Genomic DNA, 20,522 nt, shown 5'->3' with positions numbered 1-20,522 from the left:
AAGTAATGGTAATAATGTGCTTGAACTTGTCATGATAATAATAATTACATTTCTATAAAGCTTGGAATAAAATAAATCCAACAGAAAAACTGATTAAAATCTACCATACAAAAGTTGACTACTTCCACCCACCCCTTCCCACAGTTCCTCAGAGCATCATTGTGTTTATATTTTGAATGTCTACAGTATGGAGTTATTGAAACTAAATCAGGTTTTAATAAAACAAGGGATTTCTGAGGGACTGAAGTTCAAGCTAACAATGCAGAATATACAACACCAAATACAGATTTTGCTGAAGTTAATACCAAAGAGACTTTTATTTAGCTTGCTTGCTTTCTCTGCTCTACAAGAGAAAAATTAATATCTCATCTCTAAGAAAGTCAAAGTTATTCCAGGAGTGTGAGAGATTACACAGTTCCCAGCATTGCAAATAGAGGTAGTTATTTTAAACAATAGCATTCAACCTTCTCTATTGCCTCTCTTGCTCTTTCAGCACAGACCTGTCTCTCTGCAGGATGGATTCTCAGCTGCAAAGCATCCAGATCCTAATTTATGTGTATGTGAATATTCAAGGTTAACAAGAATATATTCCCTGTGGGAGAAACAGTCAGTGCCATTTAGACCGCATTTCTTTTTCCTTCCTTGCCATAGAGTAGGTTGTTGAAAATGTGTCTGATGAAACTGTGGGTTCCTGTTCTAGTCACATGAACAAATGTGATGTTTCTATTTGGGATTAGGTGAAGTATCTCCCCCCATGACTGGATGGCCAATAGGCAGGACAAATATATTTAAATATCTGCTCTAAATCAAGGAGAGAGAGGATAAATTTAACTCTTTTTCCCACATGATAATTGTTCTTTCTATTCCTGTACAGTGTATGGGGTTTTGGGCTTTTTTTACACACAGCCCAAGATCAATGACCCAAGCAGGTGTCCCAGGTCACAACTTGACTGGAGAGTAGGGAAGAGAAGATTCATGGCTTGGGTTTTCAAGCAGGTTGCCCTCTTAGCCAGGGGCAGGTGCCTGTCTATTGCCAGCTTTACTGGATTAGAATAGAAACCTAAGCACAAATTTTATATGTCCTCTTTATTTCACCTCTCATGGGTTTATGCAGGCACTTGGCTGGTTCTGAGGGTACCCTTCTTACACAGATCCCATACATTGCCTGGAAGAACCAGGACCTGTGGGGACCCGGGGACTGTGTGTTGGAGTAGGATGTGCTGCAACAGCAGTGAAGTATTTATTCTGTATTTGAGCTGGGCAGCTGAGAAAGCCCAGCCTGGGTACAAGTAGTGAGGCAGTTCCATTTTGCCTCTAAGCATATCTAGACAATCTGGGCACAGCTGAGCAATTTGCTTAGCCTTAACCTTTTAACACAAGGAGCTTGTATTAAAAGTGGATACCTGACTGGATCGTTAGCCAGGCTATCCTAGTGCGTGGTCACATATTCCTCTTCCTGTCCAACCTGGTCGTTAATCTGTGCTTCCTGACACACAGCCCCTTCCTCAAGGCAGCCGGCAGTGTTCACTGAAGCATGGGAAGGTAGGGAGCCTTTGGAGTGGCAGTGTCAGATGGGACCAGTAAGGGTGCGCCCAGCGCTGCAAAACCAGTGGGGTGAGAGACGCGAGTGGCTAGGGTATGGACAGAGAACTTGTCAGGATGAAACCTCCGCATACGCCAACTACTTCTCTCTTCCCTGCGTGCCCTGGTTTCCACATTAAGGAAACAGTGGGTGCCCTAGGCAGGACCTGCAATGCCCCCCAGTATGTGCCAGCTGCAGTGCGTGACATGCCAGGGCCCTGGGAGACACCATCTCCTGGAATGGTTACAGCCACGACTGCTCCCACTTATCTTGGGTGGCCTTATCCAAAATGCAGATTAACTTGCCATGGATACAGAGACTTCAGAGCTGGCCCTGTGCAGTATGAGATAAGGTTTGGCAGGGCTGGTGCTTAGCTGGTGCTAAAAAGGGCTGATGGGTGCTGGTGACTGCACACAGTCAGTACCCCCGTATCCTGCTCTCCAGCACGCCCCTCAGCACCCACTGCCATCTGGCATTTCATTATCCTGTATGTCCCAACAGTCCCAGATAAAGACATTTTTTCAGTGCTGCTGTGCTGATTCAGTTCCTAAGCAGTTGGCTGAAGTAAAAAATTGGTTAAGCATTTAGACATTGACTAGTCTTAGATTAGACCAGGATCCTATCACTTTTTAATCTTTCCTTTGATAAGATACCTGAATCACAGTTTTAAAATTTACTGCAGCATAGATATTCAGCCCTCAAATATTTCTTACATTGATTCCCTAAATTATTCTTTTTTCTTCCCCCAGAACATCCAGGATGAATACAGGGTTCTGTGAATCATCTCATTCATGCTTCATATGGAGGTAATGCTGCTACTTATCTGTTTTATTGACCTGTTTACATAGCCAAGGGTGCTGCTGCAAGCTGATATTCAATTGGTGATATTCTGATTTCCTGGGATACATGCAATATGACTAATTTTATGAGTTAAACATTGAAGGGATGCCATCAGTTTTTATAAGTCACATTCCCACTTCGCTCTTTCTCATAATAATTGTTACAAGCAAGATTACAGAGATCACCATAACAACAAAAATAAGGAGGAGGTGGGGAGAGTGTTTTGCCTTAGTCTGGGGTTTTGGAAGATCTTTTCGGTTTTTTAAATTTCGCACTGGACAGCATTTATGCGTTCGTATATGCTCAGTGCCTCTACTTGCTGTTTGTAAGTAGTTTCTTCCAGAAAATATATAAACTTGGGTCTGCTTAACAGCATCACAGATGAGATTGTGGGGGCGGTGGCTGAAAAGTAGAACTGGGATAGGGTTGAGGACTGAACCTTGGGTCCACCCCTTTCTGCTTACTGCCGTTCTGCTCTTCCCTTTTCATCCTCTCCTCTCCTTTTCGGGAGAAACTACTGAACTTAGAAGGAAGGCTTCACATTTCCATAGTCATGGCACTCTTTTCTTCCGTAACCCCAGTCTTTATAGCTATTATATGTGTTTTGATTGGGGTAATACTGAAGAAGACTAATGGAAAGAAGGAAAAACATGAGACTAAAAGCAAGTCTCTATCTCGTCCGTGGGTTGATGAAGATTTAAAAGATGGCACTGACCACCACTTAGAGGAAGAAGGTAAGAAAAATCTTATCCTCTGAGCACCTTTGTTGTTTGAATTTTATCTGCTGACATGAATAAAGGAGATGCGATCTTCTGGAGTTCTCCACAGTGATAGCAATGCATAGTGCTACACTGCTGCTGTGCCCTGGAAGGAGGCCGTCCTCATGTCATGTCATTCTTGGTGTAAATCTCTATTTTCCCCAGATCCCACAGGTCAGAGTGCAAAAAGAAAACGCATTTTCAAAGACTCCTGTCTGTCCCTCTGCACAGCAGACCTCAGACCTAGGAGGGACTCTGTTGGCAATGTAGGGAAAGAAAGGAGATACTGCTGAAGTCCCCCCAGCCTCTTCCCAGGCCTCATTAGTGTGAGAAAACGGAAGACCTGAGCAAAGAGTTTCTATCTGCAAGCTGATTTTGTAGACATCTCATCCCACTTTACCATCTAGTGCTGCATATTTGGTCTCAGTACCCCCAGAAAAGTTGGAAATGGGTTTATTACAGTTATTACAAAAGTTCTCCATTTGTGACTTCTGAGAATGTCCATGAGAGCTTGAGCTGGAGTAGCACTGGGATCATTTGGGAGCTATGTTGATCAAGTAAGAACAAAATGTGGTGACGGTATTAATCTGTTCACACAACTGCATATTTGAACCTGTATAAAATGCCTCTTTTTTTTTTTAGTAGCGATTTCTACTACATCTACAGTAGTGATGCACAGCTTGGACAAAAGTCTGAGTACATAATATGTCCTTCCTTCATTTTGTTTCCTGATTATCCTCCATAAGCTCCCTTTATTTCCTCATAAAATAAAAACCTACACATTTCTGTCCCTATGAAGTTTTTAAATGTGCAGCTAATAGAGCTTTTTTTTTTTTTTTTCTCAAGCTGGTTTCAAAGGCTTTTTGTGTGTTCTTTTTTGTCCCATAATGACACATTCCCTGAGTCTGCTTCTAGGAATCTTGAAACTTGTATTGTTTTTCTGTACATATACCTATTTCTAAGAACCATTATTTCTCTTTACTTTGCAGTGTTCAGTGTACTTTGAGTTAGTGTTGTGTATCAGTTTCCAGAAATAGTTGATACTTGGAACATTTTGAACCATGTTGACTATTACCCAAATACACAAAATTTCTTTAAAAATTAGTTTATATGTTGTATCCTCCTTTGTTCAATGCAAAATAGATTCTGTATAAAATTATTCCCTATTTACTTTGTCATTAGTGGCTTACTAGTTCAGTTAAATTGCTGCAGATTAAAACTCCTGTGGGTAGTTCAAGTTATAATCTATGAATTATCAGTGACATCTTTGATCACAGTTGTTTCTATCAGTTTAAAAATTTAGTTCCTCTAAATAAACAAACCTATTGGCTCTTAACAAGGAGCCTCACTGCCACAGCTGCCTATATAAAATGTTATTCTTTTATGTGTTAGTTGTTTTCCCTTTTATTCAGGTGCTAAATTCAAAATTGTATTAGTTTAAAATTTCTTACAAAAATTTGACAGCTATATAGACACGTTTGTGCTGTTGCTAAAAGGAGATTTATTTATTTTTAAATAAAACCTCTCTCAATGTACCATGTCATCTGACATCAAATTAAGTTTTCTTGCTATGTTGCTTTTAACAACAAATAATCATCTTTCCCTTAATAGTGTGTGATTTGAAGCAACATCTTTGCAAAACAGGCATGTCTTTTATCTCTAGAAAAATTAAAATAATTGCATCATGCTTAGAGAAGTTTTTCTTCAGCAGGGGAAAGCCCAGCCTAAGTGAGATGATAATATGGCCACCTTGGTAAGGATCTGCTACTCTGCTAATGCTGGACATATTCACATATTCACCCTGTTTTCAGTGTTAAAATTTTCACTGACTGCACTAGACGCTGAAATGGAAACATGGATGTAGACAGAGATTTTCTTAATAGTAAAGAATACTTTACCTGCTGTGTAAATTCTGCTACTTTACTAGTGTATCTTACTTTATCAGAAAAGCTTATTTCTACTTAAATGGCTCAAGCTGGCTTGTGTTTAAAGATAAAGTTCCTCTGAAAAGAATTTGATCGAGGTGAGATGAAACATTTTTAAGGCTTTGTTTAAAGCTAGAGTCTAAGGCTGCCATAGGTGAACAAGCTGAATTTTGAACAGCCCCCTGACAGGAAGGGGCAGCTGAAGACCAAGTCTTTGGATACGCATCTGTGACCAAAGGGACGGTGCTTTGCCAAGAGAGTGAAGTGGTCTGGAAGAAAAGCGCTGAACTTGGGTGACATCAGCCCCGTGAACATTCCCTGAAGTGGCACCAGCAGGGATGTTTCCCCTGAGCGGGACATACCTTGGAGCAGCAAAGCCTTCAGAGTAATTAGCTGAACTGCTTGGGCAGGCTCAGTAGGGTCACTTATTAGCAGTGAAGGGTAGAAGGGGGAGGGCCAAGTGCTCCCAAGCTTGTCTGTGTTATGCTTTCGGTAGCTGAAGAGAAGGATGTTTCTCAGAGCAGCCAGAAACCCAGTTCTTTGGTTAAGTGGAAAGCATTCACTCAGTCCATTTGTTTAATGCCTTAACTGGCAGTACTTCAGATTTGTTTGCATTCCCATCTGTCCTGTAACTTTTTCCTTCATTTATGAGATCCAGAATGAGAGACTGTTGTGCTGTGGATTGGCAAGAATGGTCTGTATGTGTGTTTATCTGGCCGTGTCTTGCATTAGGTCACGTGTGATTAGATACAGATGAAAAAGATCTTTCTTTGGCCTTGTCTTGAACGATGAGTCACAAGGGGTCTCTTCTAGTGGTGGGCATCTCATCATAAAAGTGGTGATACCTCGTCTCCCACTGCTTCAGGTTTACAGTATTAGATGTGGACTATTGCAAAGACAAATTCAGTCTTTAGCCCAGGGAGCTTATTGTATATTGGTCACTTTCTTGGTCATACGTTCACATCAATACAGTTGATGGATATGGTAAGTACAGACCCAGTTTACAGTGGTGTGGAGGATGAGGTTGAATTTTATTTGTATCCTTGTTACCCTGGGGATCAGTTGCAGAGATCAATAGCCAAGGCATTTTATTACTACATATTAATCGTGGGGACTTTGGTGATGTACTCTACTTAAGGCCCAAATGTTCCATCTCTTCTGAAAATGCACTGCTCGTTGCTTGTGATACTTCTTATAACAGACCTCTCTGACTTAGAAATATTTCTCCACTCCCCAAGTTCAAAGGCTTCCCATATCTTTTAATATTATTACTGACATGAATCAGGCAGTAGCAGTTTAATTTTCCAATTCAATGACAGTTCATGCTTTGTGTCATTTAGGAGCACAGGACTTAGACGGACATGATGCATCATTGTGTTTATCTCCCCACTGCTGCAGACACCTCCAGCCTTTGTCATCAGCTGAATGAACATGAAAACTGGCCTTTTTTGTCCCCGCTTCTTTAACCTTGCTGGAAAGCTATTCCAGAACTTTGTGCTATGGGTTAAAATCCTCCTCTTCCTGCCTGCCCACCCAAACTTACTTAATACTATACCCATTTTTCCTGTTCCATCTTCTTGTTAGTTTAAAGGATGCTTCTCCAGCCCTTGTGTATACCCTCCTGTGGTTTACAGGCAGCAATCAGATTACCTCTCAGCTTTCCTTTTACTAGGTAAACCAGCAAATCTTCTCTTTATAAAACAGCCACTCCATTCCTCTGAAGATCTTAAGAAACCTTCTGCAACTATATTCCAGTTTGAGGTAATTTTCACAGTATTTTGATGCTGGCTTCTTTCTTCCAGGGTCTGCCTCTCCCACTTGATACTTCTTTTGCTTAAGATCCCTGACCAGCTCTTGAGGTTTCCAGGATCAGCCTGCTAACCACTATTTATTTATAACCCACTAGTAAGGCACTCCATCTCTTTTAGTTCCCTGTTAGCCACACAGTTCAGGATTGGATTCACTACTGGGATTCCTGTAGTGGCAGATTATGTAGCAGTCTGCTATTAATCAAGCAAAAAAAGAGAAGGTCAGTTGCCCAGCATTTTAAGTCCAAAGATGTGAAAGCTTTCTTTATATACATTAAATTGTTCTCCTATGTATTGTGCCTTTACACTGGAAAAGAGGATTGGAGAGGAATTCTATGCTTAGGAAGCAATTCCTTAGAGAAGAAACTGAAAGAGTTGGTTTGGAAAGCAAACACATTGGTCTAGACTGAGGTTACAAGTAAGGTTTCTCAAGGATCGGTTTCAGGACCAATTGTTAATATTATCTAGTGGTCTTTGCGTAAAACCAAGGAGTGTACAAGTGAAATTTCTTAATGACATACACCTGGGAGCCAAGGACACAGGGAAGTGTCAGTGTCGGTAAAATAAGTGGCCAACAGAAATGAAATGACAAGTCGTTGTTCTTAGTGTGAGTTTATGTTGTTAGGAACTCATGGTAAGAATTTTTGCTACAAACTGAGGCAAAATTTATTACATGATTTGTAGGCTGATTATAACCTCCCCTATGAACTGCTGGGAAGAACACAAACATAATCCTAAATGTATCCGGAGAGGAATTTCTGATAGAGTCAGAGAAATAGTACTTCTAAAATGAGATTTCACTTGGGATGTCTGAGCCAAAACCATTTCAGATTTGCTTAAAGAGCAGGAAGCCTGCTGACTATTGTAAATGTACAACAGAATTGATGGCAATCTCGAGAATGTGGCTAACAAGATAATAGACTGACTAGCAGGATGTCTGTTGTCCATCAAATGATGGAATACACAGAGATGTAAACAAGACATTTGTAGTATTGTATAATGTGACCGTACAAGTAGGAATATGTCTAAACACAGCAATTAAAGATATAGAGAGCATGCACTAAACAGATGGTGCTGATAATGATTTTAGCTTAACATATGGATAATGTTAACTGCTAAGAATGAATGGTAGACACATGGTGGAAAAGAATAAATAATAGATGAATTTATTTATAAAAAAAAAATTGCCAGGAGAGTTTTGGGTTTGTGTGTCAGTTGTCTCACTTCTGGGTTCTTCCCCTGCCTTAGCAAGTATTCCCATTTTGAGTGTATCAAGGTTTTAAAGTTTTGCTTACAAAACTTAAGCTTAGATGTAGTGATTCTCATACTTCCATTCTCACTAGTCACCTCACCTTTGTCCCATGTCCAAAACCTTTGAAAGGACATTTCTTTTTTCACTATGTTATTATTAAGTTGAAACATCTTGACCACGCAGCATCTTCACTTCTTCTCTTCTACTTACATGGGAAAAAAACCAACCCGCACAACAAGCAAACACATCTCTCAAAATTTAACTTGGCTTGACCTTACATAATACTGCAAGTTTTATACTTCCTGTCTTACAAGGTCTAGGTTTCTGTGCTAACTAATCTTTTTCTTCCATTCCTAGTTGCCTATAGATCATTTAATTGAGATGTTTATTCAACCAATTACATCTAAAATGATTTTTATACCTCTGATTTAAAGAAATGCCAAATCTCTCTGCTTCCTGATCCCTGAATTCTTCAGAGTTCTCCAACTTAATTTTTCTTAATCCCTTATTTTCCCCAAGTTTTTTTCTCTTAAAAATCGAGAACCACAGTATTAGACCTATTTTTTTCTTACCCTTTCATTTAGTCAATTAAATTGAATGAACTGATAATATTTTTTTTTTCTAATGTCCTCCCTTTTCACTGAAACCAAAGCTAAGAGAGTCACTGCACCAAGAGAAGAACGGGCTATTTGGTTAAGGTATGGGATGCGTCAGCTGGGAAGCCTGGTTTTTAGTATTATCATAATATTTCCTGTTTGGTCTATACCTGGAAAGCTATGCTTCCACTGGGTACTTCATAACAACGGTGTGGTTGAGGCAATATGACTCTCTTAAAGATGTGTCCTGATGTAGATGTGACCTTGGGGGCCTTTGTAGGCTTCACACTATCCCAGAAGATAGTGAATCTCAAAAACCAACCCTTTTTTAGCCATGCTACTTTTTTATTTCTTTACAGTCCACCATGACATCAGTTATTACCTATTTTTTTATTGAATGCTTCCTGCACAAGTCAAAGCAGGCACTGCTGTTATTATAGTGTCTTCATTCTTCCTTCCCTGCCATGTTTTGTTTCATGTCCTGCACAGGCACGGATAGCTTGTCCAGTTTGCTGTCTAGGCCTCTGTACTCAACTGGCCACAAGTAACATCCTCTTTGGATTAAGTACATCATCTGAGTCAGTTCTCTGACTACTGCCCTCATCCATAAAAGTAATTCAATCTTGCTCTTCATCCTTCTGTCCTTCAACATTCATGTATATATTGATGATTTATCACCTACCTGACTTCCCTCTCCTTGTGTTTCAAAACCAGGTACAGAGATTACACAAATTTCCTCCAGCCTTTGCTGCCATTTGAGAAACCTCCTTTGTAAAGATTGTCAGTATTTTATAGACTTCCCTCAGTATCTCAGGATCGCTAACTCAAAATGATTGTTGATAGTTTTGCAATAATACTAGAAAAAGAGGTGACCAAGCAGGACTTGGATTTGCTTAGGAGCCAAGATTAGATCATCAAGTCTCCTCCATCAGTGGCTGAATAAGAGGTATGGTGCATTGAACGTATGCCATTTCCTACTTTCTGAACTTTGATAAAAATCTCATCATAAGAAAGTAAATAGTGAGAGCACATAAGAACTCTTGGTTCCTGGAGTTAGTTTTATTTGACTGTTTCTAGGCCAGAAATAGTCTATTTCTATTTCCCAGGACACTCAACGTTGTAAACTTGTGAAATGGATAGGGATGATTGCTACAGCACATTAATATAAGCACAAATAGTATAGTCTGACCTGAAATTTTCACCAAGACTCTAATCCAATACCTACTCTCAGTATAGTTTTCTGGTCAGATTCTGCCTTCTGATAGACAATGGATAACCTCAGCTGATTTCAGGAAGTTTTTTGTTATCATAAGGAAAATATTTCTGCCATTTAGAAACTCCTCTTACAAGAGTGTCTATGGATAAAATTAAGTTGTGCATCATTCTGCGTAACTACTAAATCTCAGTTCAGCAATGAATAACTTTCTTGTAGTTTCAGTACGGCTATACAGAAGATGGATTTGGAGAGGGACAATTAATTTTATTGGACCAATCAAGACAGTTGCAGGAGGCCATCCAGCTTCCAGGCCTGTAAGGCCTTTGAGAGGAGCTTGCAGGAGAAGTTATGTGCCCAAAGCTTGCATGATTTTCTGTCCTGTCGATATCAATGGACACCTTCTGAATTTCTCTACTGGCCAGACAGTCCTCAGTCGAGTTGGAAAGGGTTGATGAGCTGCCATGTCCCAAGTCCTTTTTTTTTCCCTTAGGGTTTTATAGATTTTTGGGTCATCACTTTTTCTCTCAAATCCTTTGGCTGCCAGGCATCACTGTCTCAACTTCTGTCTGTGGAAAGTTTTGCATATTGGCTTTTACCAGCTTAACATAGTGGTCCTTGAAAATGGCATCCTATGGTACCATGCACGGTGTGGAAGAGGTGGGAAGGATGCAGAGCTCTAACCATCTCCCTGCCTCTCCTCCCCAGCTACCCTACCACTCTAAAATATGTAGGATGTTGAACACTGGGTCCCCAGCAGAAGCTCTTCCTCTCAACATCCTCTTGCACCACACTACTTGCTAGTGTAAACATAGCCTTTTAACCCTGTAGTATTCCCTTCACTGAGTGTGGAGGAGGAACAGCAAAAAAGGGGCTGTGAAAGTTTCTGAAAGAGGTCGTCACCAGAATCCTAGCAAAAGGGCAAGTCCTACTCAGCCGATTGCTATTGAATAGTAAATAATGTACTTTACTAAGTGTAAACCACAAAGGGAATGCTAGGAAGAGGCATCCTCTTCCTTTTTCAGTTTGAGTGTGAAAGATGGCCACAAAAATAATTTTTACAATGGGTCACTGCTTCCCATTACCCTGGAGCCAGGTCCTTGCAGACTGTGACTGAGAGTGCTTAATATAGGCATGAAATTCTAAACAAAACAAATTTTCTGGGTGACTTCTTTGTATGCAAAATGAAATGTATGTTGTTTGGGGACCAGAATCATTCTGTTTAGAATCAACATATGAAACTATATATTGCAGCCTCTTGCACATGCTGAGCTGCACTTGTGAATATTTCACTGCTGTTTATAAAATGAACAAAAAAATCAGCCTGGTCTCTAAGGCAACTGCATACTACTAAAACACAGAAATAATTGCTGTTTGAATTTTTACTGGAGATTGCTATGATTCCAGAATAACAGCCTAATGGCAACTGAAAAAGCACTGGAATATTTGTTCCTGACTCAGCCCTCTGTAGCAGATTGCTCAATACTATTGACTAGTCAAAATGCAAAATTTAAATGGCTTTAACTTCCACATTATAGTTGCAAAAAATGCTGTCCCTGCTGATTCTAGGAATGCAGGGGAGAAAGAGGAGATCTCAGAGACAACAGAAGATGCATTTTGTGGTATTAAAAAAAACCAAAGAGACACATTTCAGTGAAATGAGGAACCATTTTGAGTTCTTAAATTAAAGACAAGAAACACAATATGCTACATTTGATATGTTGTTATCCTAAGTATAGATGCCTGTCATCCATTTCCTCTTATGCTGAAAGTATCATGAAACCAAAGAACTTAACCACGAAGTCACATCTGTGCAGAGCCTAGACTCGTAATGCTTCTGCTATGAAACATGCTATGAATATGGAAGAAGCTGACATTCAGCTTGTCAGAAGAGATTCTACACATATTGGTAGTTAAGCCCTCTCCTTAACTTCAGTAATTTAATTGATTTTTTTCTTATTAGGCTGCTCAGGAAGGAACACACATGTTCACACTTGCTTACTGAGAAAAGCGAGCTAAAAGGTTGGCCACCTTTTCACCACTGTTTCAGTTTATAACCCATCTGTACAGGCAGGCTTGCAGACTGAAGTGGAGAAGGCCATGACTTCTTTGTAGATCACACTTGCTACAGCCGGGAGGACCCTCCTGCCTCTTGGTATTTAAACAAGGTGTTTATTCAGTAGCTGGAGCTAGGGATCAATGAGTTGTGTCAACTGGACCCTCAGACTTTGCCTTTCCAGTGGTGTAGAAGTGCGATGTATGCCAATGCAGGCCAAAGTGCATTAAAGTGGTGAACGCCAAAGATATAAACAGTGTTCTCCAGCAAAAAAATCCTTAGCCACTTTTATTTTCTTGCAGACGTTGATGAAGAGTGGCAAGGTCCTGATGAAAATATTGCCCATGTCCCTTTCTTCGCAGAGCGCTACTCTGAGGGTGAAATGATTAAAAGGTCACAGATGTTTTATGAGCTTCTTAATAAGAGGCGGTCTGTCAGGTTTCTCAGTGATGAGCCGGTCCCCAGGGAGGTTATCGATAATGTCATCAGAACAGCAGGTATGGTACTGAGTGGTTCAAGGTTTGGGGAGGAAAAAAAAAAGGGGGGGGGGGAATCAGCATTGCTGTTCAACTGTGTAAAAGTGATGTGGAAAAGCCAAGAGAATTGGCATTTGCCTTATGGTTTCCTTGATTCACCTGTAGCTGTAATGAATGAGCACCCATTGATTGTTGAAATTACGCAGCTTGAACAACTATGTGTTGGGGACTGGCTTGGAGCATTCCCAATTCCTTTGTATTTGCAGTGCACCCAAAAGGGAGAAAGAGCATTTCAACAGCATGAAACAAGCCATTTCATTTTCAAGCCTTAAAAGATGTTCTTTAAAACAAAACCGATGTCCAGTTTAGTGAGACATCTTTCAAATAGAAATACTGAAGTGTTTTCTCTCAAAAATGTCAAACTATGTGTACTTCACATGCTTTAAAATAACATGTATTATGATATTAATCATGTGTACATTTTGTTTGTTGCTTTTTTTTCCCCCAAACAAATTGATGAAATTGTCTCAGCCACGCAAAATATTTTGGTTGACATAAATAGTTGAGTTTTATTATGGGGAAAAAAGTTTCAGTCTAGAACAAAAAAACTTTTCCAGTCCTTTCAACATCAGTGCCAGGCCCCTATTGCATATGACTGGAGTGTTATGCTAAGGACCCTGATCAAGATTATTTGACTGAATGTCAGAAATTAATTTTCTTTTTTTTTTTTTTTTTTGAGAATTTATGTGTTGCAAAACATTACTGTCATGTCCTGGCCTAATCTCATCTCTGCTTAGTAGCATTGAGTTCAGCCAGGAGTGTCTTTGATCCTCATTATTTCTCTTATTCTATGAACTAGCCGCTGCTAGTATAGAAAATATTCACAAGCTGCCTTAGAGAAAAGTTCAGTAGCCTCTAGCAGGATTAATAATATAGAGATTCTTAGCATTTAAGCTGCATTATTGTCCCTTTAAAAACTGTAAGCAGCTTTGTTACTGCACTGTAACAAGTCTGCATCTTCCTCTAATTAGCTGGGAGTCATTAAAACACTGAGCATGTTTTGGCAAATGCAGCAAAGCGAACAAGCCTGGAGTGCAGATGAAGTACTTAGTAACCCTCAAAGCATTGGGCTGTGTAGAGAAAAAGAAAACAAAGCAAAGCATAAATGTCATCAGTTCTTACCCAAACCTGAGGAGAGGCAAGGTTCACAATATAAACAGAATTTAATATAAAAGGTAGTTCAAGCTGCTTATTCAGTGTTTGTCAAACTGAAATCAGTGCTTAGGTCAGCAAATATTGTATGTGTTCAAGACCTTCAAATATTTTTAAAATATGTATGAGGGGCTGGAGAGATCTAAACAGTCCTCTTAACCTATTTATCTGTGAACCTGCATAGATAACTATATTCTTCAGCTTCTGGCTTTCATCCTGTAGGCAGTTAAAATATTCTCCAATGGTGTTGGTGTGTAATGATCAGGGCTGAATGAGCAAATGCAGATTTAATATGTGCACACCTACATACACCAGCTGTCTTTGGGACAACAAACTCAAACCTGTGTGCTATGTGGCAGATGTCTGCATTGTGCAGCTCCTCATCTTTGTCAGTCAGCGACAGTTTCCTGCGGGTGGTCGTTTAGTCTTGGTTCCCTGAAAGCCATTAGCTTTGCCCTTCAGCTAAAATCATGCCTCAGAGTTGGGTACCTATTCACATGGTGTGTTGTTTTCAGTATAATGTTTTGTAATAACATTACTGCATACATATATTGAGTCATAATACTGCCTCATCATAAGAACCACAAAGGAATTTTTACAAATCCCTAACTTTGGTTTCCTGTAAGGTGGCTCTGTGAAAGGACTAACCTCTGTCATTGAATGGGACTTCACATTTTTCGAGAAAGAAATGAATAGGAGTGTGTGCCAGAACTTATCTTAGTCCTTTTCTTCCCATCTAATCCACCTACTTTCCCATTGCTCTGTTGGTCAGCCTGAAAGCCCACAAGGAAGAGCTGATACCTCTCACTGCACACCCTCCTTCCTGCATTTTCATCTTTCCCTGTTTTTGTATGAAGGTACTTCACCCAGTGGAGCGCACACTGAGCCCTGGACCTTTGTGGTAGTGCAAGATCCATATTTAAAACATAAGATTCGTGAGATTGTAGAAGAAGAAGAAGAAATCAACTACAAAAAAAGGATGGGAGACAGATGGGTTAATGACCTGAAAAGATTGAGGTACGAAAAAGACACTTGGCTAAGGGGTTTGAAGGGAGCCGTGTTTTAATCTAGGAAAGACTATATTGGGAAGTTTTAGTCATGCTGCTTTTTTTTTTCTTTTTTTCATTTTTTTGACTTATTTTCAGAAGAAAAAAAGCACAAAACCAAAACCTGAAAATATTCAGCTCAATTTTTAAAACTGTTTTAAAAATGTTTTTTCAAGTCTGTGCTCCTTAAACTCTCTGCAGTTTTCTGGTGCTCCTCAGGAGGGCAGCTGTAAATATTTCCCATGTCCTGATCACAGAAAAAGAAAGAAGGTGGAGTCAGAGACTGCCCCAGCCAGAGAGTTGCCAGGGTCGCTATAATGTGGTCCTTTTGCTAATTTACAGGTGGGAAGAAAAGACTCCTGTTTGAGGAAAGTGGAGTTCCTACCCAGCAGGAGCTGAAAAAAAAATATTTACTATCTATATGTTAATTCTGGCTGCCTTGTTCTAAGGGCCAGGTGAGATGCAGCACCTGACTGATACACACAAAAGAAAAATTCACTATGCCTGCATGCTTTAATCATACCAGAAGAAAGATGAAATAAGTGACTCAGATGTTCAGCACACTCTTTTCTGTTGCATGGCTTTGTCTTGATTCTCAAGATGACGGGAATCTTACTGAAAGCACCACAGTTTAGAAAACTGAAGTGATAAAATAAGCTTGTCTTCAATTCTTCCAGTATCCTTTTCCATTTCTTCCTCCCTCTTGCTTTTAATATATTTCTAACATTCATGTTTGGAAAGAAAAACTTGAAAATATGTGTAGAATTGTACCTTGGTGGCTGGTTCATAAACACTCCATCCTTAAATTGGCTCCTTTGTTATTTTTTTTTCATGTGATCTCTGTTGCCATAACTCTTGTCCAAGTTTTTTCCTGTTGTTTGCCAAACAATGAAGTTCCCAAAGTCATTGGGAGCTTTGCTGCTGACTGAGGTAACCCCAAGGCTTGTCCCTATGCGAGTGCTGAATTATGCAAGATTTAATTGTTCCAAATGCCCTCCAAAGTCTGACTGACTTGCTTAACTTCACACAAGGGGAAGATGTCTACTGAGTCTTGGCTTGTCAAATGAAGCATATGCGCAAAGCCTTATAGTGTTGATTTGCTCTACTTGTTTCATAATGTTATTATTTTTCAGGTGCTTATGTGCTATGTAAATTTATGTGCTATGTAAACAACTAAAAGATTGTATTTTTTATATCTTGAGTGAGAACAGGAGAAAGCACACATTTTCTTATCTAAATCCTGTATCATAATTGTATATATTGTCATTAAAAAAAAGGCAACTAAATGAATTCTAACAAGGCTGAAATACCCAGAAACAGAATAACTTTTTTTTTCCGTGAAAATATGTTTAGGTTTACACCTTAGGCCAAGAAGTTTTCAACTTTTCTGCCAGCAGTTTTCCCTGCAATTACAAAAAAGCTGGCACTGCTGGTAACAGGTGGATCTGCAAGTCTGCAAAATTCCAGGAATTAAACAACCACAAGGGCAAATGCTTATGAGGCCAGTTCACAGATAAGAGGTCAAGAACTACCTCCTATTTTTATGCAATTCCACTCTTCAGAGTGAGCGCATCAACTCCTCAGCCAATTCGGTTAAAATTGAGAACTCTATTCAACCTCCCCCCCCCAAATGTTTCTATTTAAGCTGATAATACCTAATCCTTTGCAGTGAAAGTTCTAAGATTTAGTCTACTGCTATAATTGTCACGTACCTTTAGTGCCCCTTTGCAGACAGTAAATGTGACTTACGGGAATGTGAAAAAGTTGCAAAATAAATATCTTAAACATTATTCTTTTGCAGAACAAACTGGATCAAAGAGTACTTGGACACTGCTCCGTATCTGATCCTCATTTTCAAGCAGGTATATGGGTGGCTTCCAAATGGGAAAAAGAAGACCCACTACTACAATGAAATCAGTGTTTCTATTGCCTGTGGTATCCTGCTTGCTGCACTGCAGGTATGGTGACAGACCAACATAATGGGAGTCAATATATCGTCTTGGATTACATACCAAGACTATTCTGCCCAAATGAGGGTGGAACCCAATTTAGATTTTAACATTATCAATCCTCTGGATTACTCCAGTTCCTGGAAATATGTCTTAGTTTTGAGTTTTAAAGTTATTCTGCACAGGCCTACATCTGAGAAGGTGGTTCCTCTCCTCAGTGCTGGTTAACAAGAAGAAAAATGTAATGCAGCTTAATTCCAGATTTGTCACTCTTGTCCTGGGACAGGCTTCAGCCCCTGTGGCTTCTGCCTTATGCTAACAGGGCTGACAGGGTCTGCAGGCTACCCCAAGCATGGCTGTGCAGTGCCACACTGGCCCCTTCTTTTCAGTAATCCCTAAAAACCAGCCTAACCCCAAATCATTTTTAGTACACGGTGCTGGAAAAAAAAATCAAGGACATATTTCACAGAACAGGCTGTACTATTTCAATCAGTCTTTCCAAGGCTCAGTGAAACGATTTCTAAAGTTCAGCATGTTTGACACCAGCCAGTTGGATTTTCTCAGTGGTTTCTCAGTGCTCGGTTCTGCTTTTTGTATCTGATGTACTCACACAAGTGTTTAAATAGTGAAGGTAGTCTGATAGTTAACTTGGCCTGTCAGCAGGCTAACAGCAAGGTGCCACCTCTTACATTAGGCCAATTTCCTACCAGGAACTGCAATTTCTCCTCCATTCTGTTTTGAGTGACACTTCCCTTCCTGTATTGCTGCTTCTCCGGAGGATCTTCAGGATGGGAAATCTGAGAAGTGAGCAGTGCAGAAGCACATTGCTGGGATGTTGCTGCTCTGCAGCTGCACAGTGCTCTGTATTTTCCCTCCATGGAGCAGAGAGCAAAGGGAATGCACAGGGAATGGGGCAGATCCAGACCTGTGTCACTAGTGCCTTAGTCAGAAGCAGTAGGAGTGACAAGGCTCCACTTTCCCCTGAGCCAGCCCACCATCAGGTGGGATTTCGGAGGGTGCCTACCAACTGTTAGGCTCCTTAGTGCTGTCTCTTTCCCAGCTCCTATAAATTAATTGACAACATTAAAGGACACAGTGCCGTGGTGTCGTGGTTTACCCCCAGCCAGCAACTAAGCACCACGCAGCCGCTCACTCACTCCCCCCTCATCCGGTGGGATGGGGGAGAAAATCGGGAAAAGAAGTAAAACTCGTGGGTTGAGATAAGAACGATTTAATAGAACAGAAAAGAAGAAACTAATAATGATAATGATAACACTAATAAAATGACAACGGTAGTAATAAAAGGATTGGAATGTACAAATGATGCGCAGTGCAGTTGCTCACCACCCGCCGACCGACACCCAGCCAGTCCCCGAGCGGTGAATCCCTGCCCCCCACTTCCCAGTTCCTAAACTAGATGGGACGTCACATGCTATGGAATACACTGTTGGCCAGTTTGGGTCAGGTGCCCTGGCTGGGCATGAGAAGCTGAAAAATCCTTGACTCTAGTCTAAACACTACTGAGCAACAACTGAAAACGTCAGTGTTATCAACATTCTTCACATACTGAACTCAAAACATAGCACCCTACCAGCTACTAGGAAGACAGTTAACTACATCCCAGCTGAAACCAGGACACATGGAGTCATAACACTCAGCACCACCACTGTTAGCTCTTTTACTCTTAAGAAGATCATAGAGATTACTTAACATGAGAGACCCATTTCCTGAGCACCTCTCGCTGGCTGACTTTTATACCTCAAAGCCTCCCAAAATATTTACATTACATGGAGGGAGAGACTGAAATCCACATGTGCAACTATCAGGAAGTGCCTCAGCTCTGAGGTCATATCTTGGATAATGTCAGCTCTTTATTATTTGTCAGTTGTTCAGCTTTTTTGTGAGATTCCATAGGAGAGGAGGAGAGATACATAGACTTATTTTGGGGTTCTGATGTAAGCCAGAGCATTGGCCACTGTGAGAGATGGCAACAGACTCCTGTGACAACTTCTGAGGCAGAGCCTGTGCCCGCTGTCCCCGTGAGGTACAGCTCTTGAGAAGGAACAAATGTTCACAAAGCTGTAAGGCATCTTCCTGCCAGCTGTATGGAGGCAAGAACCCAAACATTTCTCTGTATAAGCCAGATGAACCCCATGGGATGATATTCCAGTGATAACCCCACAACTGCCTCTCAGCTTCACTGTGGCCATGAGTCCCCAATTACACCGAGTACCGCAGGCAGCCTCCTGCTGTACAGCACACAGACATGTCAGGCAGAACGTGCTGTTGCTGCAGTGGAGAAGTGCTGTACTTCTCTGTAGGCAAAGCAGGCATCTTTTATGGTACCCTTGAGTCTGTTAGTAAATTAGATGTTCTAAAGCCTGCAGCAGGGTCTAACACAGTAGCATTTCTGGGCTAGTCAATAGGAGAATATGTACAGGTCTGGTGGGAATAACAGATAGAAACACAGAGCACCGACTTCTGTCTCACTCTGTTGCTGTCTGTCTTGCTGCAGAATGCGGGTCTGTACACAGTGACCTCCACACCCCTCAACTGCGGCCCCCAACTCCGGGTGCTGCTCCAGCGCCCAGCAAACGAGAAGCTGCTCTTGCTGCTCCCTGTTGGCTATCCCAAGAAAGAGGCTACAGTGCCTGCGCTGACCCGAAAGCCGCTGAAAGACATCATGGTGATCATGTGAGCCCAGCGCCAGGAGGAAGGCGTACATCCCTGCTGCCAGCTAGTAAGCAGCAGCCAGCTGAAGTTGTCACTGCTGTTTCTGTGCATCATCCTCCTACGTCACTGCTGCTCTGGCTGTTTACACCTGTATTTCTTTCAGTGCTAGTAATCTACTAATAGTAGTCAGCAGTCAAGCACTGCGCATTTGACGGCTGCTGTTACCAGTGAGCCCAGGCAGTTGTTCCAGGCGACGCGTACAATGGCCTTTAAATGACCTTCATCACTCGATTTTTCTTATGCATTGTAGGGACAAATCTTTCCTTGAACTGGAATGTATATTCTCCTTATACTTTTGTGATAACTGTTACGCAGTTATTTTCACTTCAGAAATTTAATGGAGGTTGTATTAAAAGATATAAGGAGGTCAAACTCAGCTGTGTTATCTTGATCAGTGTGTGCTATTTAAATGCCCCTTCCTCTTCACTGTGTTCAGTTCTGCATAGGAGGAAGCTATTTTTCTCATATACAGTAGCATTTTCCTTACCTGATTGATCTCAAAAACATTTTCTATATCAGGCTTTCTTAAACTATTGGTGGCACAAGTGTCTTCGGCTGGGGGAGATCTAGTAGAAACAAAGCATCCAAGGAATTTCCTTGTTACCATTTATTTATACATGTTCCAGGCACAGTTAGATCATATGGCAGCTATCAGTTGTGCCCCAATATTTGCTGCTTCCACTTCTACTGTTCTGGTTATCCTGTTTATACCTACAGCTATAGCAGTTTAACACCCCAAAATTAAAGACCCTGACACATGAGAGGTGCTTTCATGTCACACCAAATCAGGCATATTTAGGTTTATTTTAAGGCCGCTTCCCACAAAAGTAATGGTCCCTACTAAAAGCCTTGTCTACAGGTAAGATGTGAACAGGCACTGGTGGCAGTTGCTCACTGGAAGGGTTGATGCTACTGATACCTGCGCTGGCAGAGCCCCCTCGTGGGGTTGCGGTTTCTGCCAGCTTTGTGAGCAGTCCAAGATGAAAACAGTGAAAGAGAGACTTCCTTCCCTGAAGCTGCCTATATTCTGTGAAATACTTGCCCACCCTGCTCTCTGCTGCATGTAACTTCAGGCA

At 40.9% G+C, this 20,522-nt stretch overlaps 1 protein-coding gene across 1 annotated transcript; it reads left to right on the top strand.

Annotated features, from left to right (window-relative positions):
• The first annotated feature begins 2,975 nt into the window (after positions 1–2,975).
• Positions 2,976–19,411, top strand: IYD (iodotyrosine deiodinase). The gene is made up of 5 exons (XM_010581900.1): positions 2,976–3,156; positions 12,333–12,527; positions 14,576–14,735; positions 16,566–16,722; positions 19,229–19,411. Exons 1-5 carry the CDS (start codon positions 2,976–2,978, stop codon positions 19,409–19,411), a joined length of 876 nt encoding a protein of 291 aa, XP_010580202.1.
• The last annotated feature ends 1,111 nt before the right edge of the window (positions 19,412–20,522 follow it).

Source organism: Haliaeetus leucocephalus, unplaced genomic scaffold (genome assembly GCF_000737465.1).
Source record: "Haliaeetus leucocephalus isolate CR32 unplaced genomic scaffold, Haliaeetus_leucocephalus-4.0 Scaffold819, whole genome shotgun sequence".
Lineage (NCBI taxonomy): Eukaryota > Metazoa > Chordata > Aves > Accipitriformes > Accipitridae > Haliaeetus > Haliaeetus leucocephalus.
The sequence above is the reverse complement of the archived record's forward strand: the minus strand, read 5'-3'. Positions and strand labels throughout refer to the sequence as shown.

Bases quoted from the DNA above. Each gene is read 5' to 3' on its own strand.
- IYD (XM_010581900.1), top strand. From the start codon at position 2,976: ATGGCACTCTTTTCTTCCGTAACCCCAGTCTTTATAGCTATTATATGT. The intron at 14,736-16,565 runs GTACGAAAAAGA...ATTCTTTTGCAG, and splicing joins AATGACCTGAAAAGATTGAG to AACAAACTGGATCAAAGAGT. The intron at 16,723-19,228 runs GTATGGTGACAG...GTCTTGCTGCAG, and splicing joins TCCTGCTTGCTGCACTGCAG to AATGCGGGTCTGTACACAGT.